Here is a 9242-nt window from a genome sequence, read left to right on the forward strand (position 1 = left end):
AAAAAAAAAACTTCTTTTATATGATTTGAGACTCAGAGGATATTTTCAAAGTTTTATGTCACTTCTTCAAAAAGAGAGTCTTACGCTGTTCATCTTTACACTGTTCACCATCTTTAGAAGTTAACCTTTCAGCTCTTTACTTCCTATGACTCAGATTTTTAAGCAATTCACCCGAAGATTTTCAAGTCATTGGTTTCACAATGGGAGTGATGTAAGACTAAAAATTAGATTTTTGTGTCAGTTTAGTGTTTTGACCACAAAAGCTACAATACTTTTTAGAAAAGTATACTATCTTTGTTTTTTTGCACAAAAGTAATTCTTAAAGATAAATATATACCAAGGTAGCAAAGGAACTCTGATTGCACAGTAGGTAAGGCATTTGGCTGTTAACCAAAAGGTTGGTGGTTTGAACCCACCAGCCACTCCACAGGAGAAAAGATGAGCCAGTCTGCTTCGTAAAGATTTAAAGCCTTGGAGAAATACTGTGGGGCAGTTCTACACTGTCCTATGGACTCGCCATGACTCACTCTGAGTTGGAATCTGCTCAGTGGCAGTGGGTTAAAAGTAGCAAAGGACCCCATGCTTTGTTTAACTAATTTAGTTCAGCAGTATCTATTCACCACTTTTGTGTTCAACTTAAGGAACTGTGGTGGTGCAGTGGTTAAGGTGTTTGGCTGCTAATCGAAAGGTTGCCAGTTCTAAACCACCAGTTGCTCCATGGATGCTGTAAAGATTCACAGCCTTGGAAACCCTACAGGGGCTGCCAGAAGTCAGAATTGAATTGATGGCAATGATTTTAGTGTTTGTTTATTTGTTTTTTTGTTGTTGTCCAATTTGGGGAAGGGATCAAGGAAACAAAACTCCTCTTAGCTACCTGCTCAGATAAGTAGAAGAGATTAAATAACTTGATAATGTCACAGGTGATTAGCATAAGCAATGCCAGTTAACTCTATTTTGACAGTGACCTTATAGGGGCCCTATAAGTAGAAGGCACCTGACTGCTAACCAGAAGGCTGGCGGTTCAAACCCATCAGCCACTCCTCGGAAGGAAGATGGCGCAATCTACTTCCGTAGTGATACTGCCTTGGAAACCCAAAGAGGGGTTGCTATGAGTCGGGTCCGACTCGACGGCACATAACAACAACAACAACATAAGAAGAACTAGGAGCTCTGGCAGCCTAGCGCCTAAGGCACTTGACTGCTAACCGGAAGGCTGGCAGTTCAAACCCACCAGCCACACCTTGGAAGGAAGATTGGGGCAACCTATTTCCATAGTGATACCACCTCAGAAACCCAAGGCAGGGGCACTATGAGTCGGATCTGACTCCATGGCAGTGAGTTTGTTTTCTTTCTTTTTTTTTTTATTAAGTAGAACTGAGCCCATAGGATTTCCAAGGCTGTAAATCTTTATGGCACCCGTAGAGCAGCTGCTGAGTTCGAATTGCCAACCTTCTAGTTAGCAGCCTCTCTTATCCACTGCATGACCAGGGCTTCTGATGATTAACGTTGGGTTAAGGAATTTACACAAACCAGGTTATTAGGAGGGACAAGGCTTTGATTGGTCTTGGAGCAGGGAAGCTTTTGGTTTGGCTTGGAAGAAAGAAGAGGTAAAAAAGAAAGAAAAGATCTTCCCTGTTTTCCCCCATTCCCATTCATTTTCTGCTTTCTGCCTTGTTTTTTAAAAAGAGTCACAAATCCCTAATTTTTGAAAATCATGTTATTTATGTTTCCTTCTCAATTAAAGAAAGAATGACTACTTTTTTAGACTTCATTGATAAACAGATTGCTTTTCTATCTCTTAAAGTTGCATTTGATTTCTTGCCCAGGCTTTCTCTGATCATATCCTCCTCAGATGTTTCACTTTCTTTGCATTCTAGGATTATTTAGGCAACAAGACTTGGTGGCATTCAGATCCTAATTTAACCAACTAGGCATTCTTTTGACATTTTCCAGATTTTTTTTTTCAGTTATTTCTTAGTTCAATTTTATTTTATAAAGTTTAAAGGATAACAGGTTGTCTTGGATGTATATTTTCCCTTGTATATATTGAAATCTGCTTTCTTAAAGTTCATTTCTCTATATTTTAAAATGCTTTTTCTCTAATCTGTCTATCACCTCCATAGATACCATCCTGTTTCTAAATAACCATATTGAGACTTGCATCCCACTTTTCCAGCATTCTGTTTGTATGGTTAAAGCCTATCGGTTCTTCTTAATTTATGTTATTCTAGTTAAACCATGGATATAATTATCGATAATGACCTTCAATTCCTCTTCTTCCTTATTCTCTCTAGTATATTAATGATATAGTTTTATGGCTTAGTAAATTAGTGGTAATGCTCAGGCTGTGTTAGATTTGGCGTTTTTCCTCCTTGCTCTATATGATATGATATCCTGTATGTCCCTTGGCATTTGACTGCTAACCATAAGGCTGGTGGTTCAAACCCACCAGCCACTCCTTGGAAGGAAGATTGGGCAATCTACTTCCATAGAGATACTGCCTCGGAAACCCAGGGAGGGGTTGTTATGAGTCGAATCAATTCGACAGCAGTGAGTTTGTTTTTTGTTTGTATGTAAATAATTATAATGAGATATATTTTTGAGCCTTCAACAGACCGTTCTAATTAAAATTTACCTCAGTAGATTATGTAGTCTCTCCTTGTGAAAGAAAAAGCCTGCTTCCCTTTAATCCCCATATTAACCTGGATAAGCATCCCAGGTGGGGATGCTTCTATGTAGGCACTCACAGAGAAGGATTTATCTTTCCTTCCAGATGCCCACTTTTCCCCAGTGAGCTTGTACTAGTGTCTGTGATTCTTATGTGATTAAAATCTAGTTCTGCCCTTTTACAACTCTTTAGATAAGTAGCAGAGCAGAGCAAGAAAACACAACAGAGTGTGTGTTAGAATTTTCTTTCCTCCTTATGCACATTTTGATCTTCAAGTAAAATTCATGAATGGCTGATGTGTCTCAAGTAAAGGAAAGGACTATGTTTGAGGTTGCTGTACTACTGCTGATGACATTATGAGTAAAGAGAAAGGGAGCAATGCTTACACTCTGTATTGGAAATCTCCTGCTATCACCAAACATGACAGCTATTATGTCATTAAAACTCAGCATTCCTTTCACATTCTGACTGATAATTTCTTTCCTTCTCTCAACCAGTTAGAACTGAAACCTCAAGGCCGAATGCTAATGAACGCAAGATACTTTCTGGAAATGAGTGGCAAGTGACATTTCTTCTTCCTGTTTGGGGGTGAAGAGGGCATATCCCTTCTCAACATGTGTAATTTATTTGACTTTTGCAATATCATAGAAGAGAATTATGGGAAAATAGAAGCACAAGGAATTTTCTTAAAATTACCAGTGGTACTCAAGGCATGAATTGAAAATACACTATCTGGGCTAGATAAACAGAGAATTATAAAACATGTTATCATTATTTTTTAAATTGTATGAATCTACATATTCAGTGCTTTTATAGTCCGTCTTTAGTTTATAAATTTAATGTAACTAGAGAAGGCCCTCTTTACCTTTAGCTATGTGTATATACATTGTATATGTATAGATCATATGATAGAACAAGCTATCATACTTACAGTAGATGAAAAAAATATATAAGAAATGAGACGAAACACTAGTATTTTTCATAAAACTACTGGCAAAAGGGAGAATGCTAAAGTTAGGCACCTCAAATCCTTTTAGGAATAAGGAAGGATATGCCGGTGGGGGGATGCATTGCTAGAGTTTTGGTTCCCTGTCACTTAGTGCCTGTAACAGCTTGTCAGTCCTTGTGTTGTGCTGAGAGCGAGCGAGCGGGTGGGGAAGATGTTGGAGTGCTGTTTAAACGAATCAAATGTTCTATGCATGAAATCCTAAATCTGAGAATGGATGTATGAACTTACCAATGGTAAGTTGATTTAGTTTTTTTCCAGATAAGTATTATTAGCAAGAAGAAGCAAATTTTAGTTTAAAGATTTCTTGTGCTTTCTGCCCCACCCCCTTTAAAACATACAATTCCTTTGAATCCTAAATGAAACAAATGCATTGAAAATAATGATAATATATGATACTCTGGGAAAATTTAACACTCAGTAGGTATTTGATGATATCAAGGAAATGCTATTAAAATTTTGGTGTGATAATTATATCGTGGTTATCTTTTTAAAAAGGAGTCCTAATCTTTGTATAGATGTGTGCTAAAAGATTTATAGATAAAATAATATGATATTGAAGATTTGCTTCAAACGACCTATCAGCAGGTTATAGGGGAGTGGGTTGAGGTGCATTGGAAAAGAGTGGCTATGAATTGATAATTGTTGAAGCTGAATGACTGGTATTAGGGAATTGATTACAGTATTTTCTCCACTTTCGTATTTATTTGAAATTTTCCATAATAAGGTTGTTTAAAAAAAAGAAAAAGAAAGAAAAGAAAACTGCCCAATCAGGGGGAATATATCTTGGACCTTTCCTTCTTTGTTGTCTTAGAGACTCTAGAAACATAGTTCATATAACTGTACCATTTTTGAGCTAGGTAAATGAGGTAGAGTGGTTGCAGGATGTCTAAATAATCAGGTTTACATAAAAAGTAAAAGTGCTGGCCTAAAGGATAATACCAAAAATGTTTAATTCCTTAAGTGGGAAAAGGATAGCTCCCCATTAGTTCAAAAACTGGCCCAATGGAAATTGAAAAAATAACTCTCCATGAGAATGCACATAATTTTGGTAAAGATCCTTGCTTTGAAAAACAATTAAATGATTATGTAAGCCCAGGATTTTGTTTTCCTTTTTTTTTTTTTAACTTTTTATTGTGATTTGGGTGAAAGTTTACAGTGCAAATTGGTTTCCATTCAACAATTAATACACATTTTTTTTGTGAAATTGATTGCACTCCCCACAATGTAACATCACTCTTCCCACTTCCTCCCTGCGTTTCCCATTTCCCTTTGTCTTTCTTTCCTATCCCTTCCTGCCTTCTGAGCTTTATCTGTAGGCACATGCTGCCCTTTTGATCTTGTGTAGTTGAATGTTCTAAGGCCAGGATATTTTTTAAGAATAAAACTTTGTAATTTTTAAAATTCTTTTTATCTAGATCCAAATTGAGACTCTATCTCTAAATATTTGTATGTTTTTTAAAACCCTAGTTTTCAACAACCAATATTATAGAATAAGTAGAAAATTCCTTATTCATGACAAGAAGAAAGATGTAAGATGTCATTCAATGTTAAGTATGTTTATTATTGTATATAGGCAATAGTTTTCTGAAGGATTCAGAAAAGCAAAACTTGCCTTCTTACATGGAGGGATTAAGAGAGGTAGTACAGATTAAACAACCAGAGATTAATTAAATCCTAAACCACATAAATAGTGATTAACCAAGAACTTACTATGGTTGTATTTATTCCAGAAAATTCCACAGTGTGGGCACTAAAGGATAGGTGGTTGTTGTTCTTAGATACCATTGAGTTGCCCCAGACTCAGTGACCTTGTGTACAACAGAACGAAACACTGTCCAGTTGTGCGCTATCCTCATAATCCTTGTTGTAATTGAGCCCATCATTGAGTCACTGTGTCAATCCATCTTGTTGAGGGTCTTTCCCCTTTTAGCTGACCCTCTACTTTAACAAGCATGATACCCTTCTCCAGGGAATAGTCTCTTCTGACAACATGACCAAAGTAGGTGAGACAAAGTCTGGCTGTTCTTACTTCTCAGGAATATTCCTGCTGCACTTCTTCCAGAATAGATTTGTTTGTTCTTCTGGCAATCCATGGTATTTTTGGTATTCTTCTCCAACACCATAATTCAAAGGCATCAACTCTTCTTTGGTCTTCCTTATTCATTGTCCAGCTTTCACATGCATATGAGGCATATGAATATACCATGGTGTGGGTTAGGCATACCTTAGTCTTCAAAGGATAGGTAGAATTGAGATTTTTTCAGAGAGGAAGAAGGATAGCCTTCTAGAAGGAAAAAAAAAAAAAAATGTAGATGAGCAAAAATATTATATGGATGAAGACTATCAGGAGACCAAGCTAGATAGATCAGTGAGTCCCTGCTGAAATCAGGATGAAGAGATAGATCAGATCAGGGAAAGCTTGAAAGCCAGGCAAGAAGAGTATGTAGACTTGAGGAAGTCACCAAGAAAAAGTCACTGTCATGTTCTTTAGCGGACATGACACACCGAAAGCAGTGTTTTAGGGAAATTGCCCATCATGAAATGTAGGACAGATTTGGGAACGGAAACAATGGATAGAGAAATCCTATAAAACTTCCATTATGCAGTGGAGAAGTGATGAGACTCTGGAGCTGGAGTGTGGTAATAGGAATGAAATAAAAGGAAGAGTCTGAAAGAAAGTAAACAACATTTCATTGTCATGGAGATGAAAGATGTCTATTATAAGCACACATCAAGGTACTTTATAATTCTTTAAAAATGAATGTTGAATGAAGGAAAATCTTTTGACAGTGTGTCTTAAGATAGGCAGACTGGGAAAATGATAATAGTAGTGGTAGAAAGGGGGACATGGTGGGTGGGGGTGGGACAGATAAGGAATTCAATCTTGGCTGACATTTAAGTAATACCATGTCTCCTATATCCTTCTTCAATGGAGGCCTCAACTCCTGATTATCCAACAAGAAAGTATGTTGTTCATTGCTCTCCAAATTCCAGTCACTCTATTCTTTCTCTTTTAAAATTCCTCTCCTCGATTTCTCTTCTGTAATCATATTTTCATCCTTTTTTCTCATGCAATCACTCTTGTTGGCTCCAGATTTCACAGTGTCCATCTGATACCTCAACTTCATATTTTCACACCTTTCTACACTTTATCTTTATCCACAGGTCATCACTTGCAATTCTCTACTTCCAAGGTATCAGAGAGTCAGGCCTTTCTCTCTAAGAGTTCATTATCCTCCTCTATCAATTTGCCCACCCTATCACTCAATATATACTATATTTTGACCTAATCTAGTTTCTCTTTCACACCATTTATTATCTCACTTCTGGTATTGACTCCCTACCTAGCCTGAACCCCAGGAGAAGCCCCTGCCAGTACTGTGCCCTCACTAACTCCCTCTTCCATCATGGCTCTTCTGATCTCCAAACCTTATACTCTCCCTTCTTCTTCTCTAAGCCTTGCTAGAAAAATTCATCCAGCCGAGTCCATTACAAACTGATGCTACTAGATAGACAATGTTCCTATGTTTTAGACTCATATATTTTTCCCCTTACTGGACATATCCAATTAGATTTTCTATTGTTGTTGCATGCCACTGAGTTGATTCTGACACATTGTTGTTGTTGTTGTTATGTGCCGTCGAGTTGGACCCGACTCATAGCAACCCCTCCTTGGGTTTCCAAGGCATTATCACTACGGAAGTAGGATTGGCCAACCTTAGGACAGAGTATAACTGCTCTGAGTGTTATAGACTGTAATCTTTATAGGAGTCAAGCAGTTGGTGAGTTCAAACCACCATCCTTTTTGTTAGCAGCCAAGTGCTTAACCATTGCACCACCAGGGCTCCTTAGATTTCCTATAAGTACTTTAAATTCAGTATGCCCAAAATTACACTTACCACTTAATCCTATTTAATTATACTTCTATCCACCAAGAAACCTGAAAGTAATCTTTATAACCTCCTCTTCCTTTCATCTATCACATTAGTTAATCAACATCTGCCCATGTTGTATAATTTTTATTTTTTAATTTCACCCACTGCTTACATCATTATTATTACTTGCAATATTCTGATCATTTCTCTATACACTGATGGAATGAACTATACAAAGCAGCAGTAAACCACACCATGACTTGGCTCCTCTCTTTGCCCATGACTCTGTCTTAAGTCTTCTGGTATTTGCAACTCATTCGCAGGAAACTGATCTGATATCTACTCACCTTCTATCATCACTTTCTGCCACTTAACCTTTTCTGTTTCATACTCCACTGATTAGCAATACCTAATTCAGGTCCTGGAGTACACACACATCCTGAGGAACTGTATCTCTGTATGCTTGTTTATTCTCTTTCACCTGGTGTGTACATCTTTTCTTTTTCCCTACCATATCTTTTCCACAGGTGGTTGTTGTTGGGTGCCATGAAATCCATTCTAATTCATAGAGACCTTGTGTGAGAGAGTAGAACTGCCCCCTAGGGATTTCTAAGCTTTCTCTCACACTCGAACTTTCTCTCGCAGAGCTACTGGTGGGTTTGAATTACTGATCTTTTGGTTAGCAGCTGAGTGCTTAACATTGCATCACCAGGTTTCACCACATGTTGTTGTTGTTTCTTGTTATCATATGTCATCAAGTCAATTCTGACTCATAGCAACCCTGTAAGACAGAGTAGAACTGCCCATAAGGTTTCCAAGGTTATAATATTTACAGAAACAGACTGCCACATCTTTCTCCTGCAGAGTGGCTGGTGAGCCTCAACCTTTTGATTAGCCAAGCTCTTAACCACTGCACCACCAGAGCTCCTTATGCCACACATTATTCATCCTTCAGAACTCAGTTCAGAAATCACCTGCACCAGCAACTACCTTGTCCACCTTTTCTCTCTTCTTCACTTCTGCCTACCTACATCTACTAGTATAGTTTCTTCACCTCTGTGGTCCCATAGCATCCCATGATACTTTTGTTCTGACATTTGCTACATGAATTATCTTTTTCTCTGGGCTGTAAGTTTCTTGCAGGAAAGCATCTTATTCATCTCTGGAACTCCAGTGCCAGGCTTGGTGCTAGGCATATAGGAGGAACTCTGTGAATGTTTGTAGAACTGTTCAGTTGGAAACAAGCTGGCACTTAGACATTTCTTTCATTTCCTTTTGATACCCATATGAAGGCTATTCCAAATATTCCCATACTAGTTGGTTCCTGAAGGTTTCTTATTCTTTTCCCATACTCGTCCCCAGTGTACTTAGTAGAGACCTTCATCTTCTGTCAGTCTGTTTCACCACTTTAGAATCTGGCTGCTTCTTTGTGCATGTTCTTCTTGCTCTTATACCTGAGAGGAAGTCCCTCTCTTTCTTGATTTCGAGCTTCTCATCCACAGACCCCTGTTCCATCAACCCTGCATTCTTGCTAGCATCTTCAACTTTTTCTTCTTCTTTGGTTTCCTTTCATTGACAAAGACATACATAAGGCATCATCTCCACTGTTGAAAAAGATCTTTTTTTTATCTTTTTACTGTCATGTGTTTTTCTTTCCTCTCTTTTCCTGAATCTTTTTTTTTTTTTTTTT

General features: G+C 37.8%; 1 protein-coding gene across 1 annotated transcript in view; it reads left to right on the top strand.

Moving 5' to 3' along the window:
- PRKCQ (protein kinase C theta) overlaps positions 1-9242 on the top strand; it is a 120770-nt gene that overhangs the window by 9928 nt on the left and 101600 nt on the right. Inside the window, exon 3 of the mRNA XM_007935450.2 lies at positions 3166-3226. Coding sequence (XP_007933641.1) covers positions 3166-3226 — 61 coding nt within the window. The remainder of the gene's footprint in view (positions 1-3165; positions 3227-9242) is intronic.

This window comes from Orycteropus afer, unplaced genomic scaffold (genome assembly GCF_000298275.1).
Source record: "Orycteropus afer afer isolate SDZICR_OR568_19922 unplaced genomic scaffold, OryAfe1.0 scaffold00028, whole genome shotgun sequence".
Taxonomy (NCBI): domain Eukaryota; kingdom Metazoa; phylum Chordata; class Mammalia; order Tubulidentata; family Orycteropodidae; genus Orycteropus; species Orycteropus afer.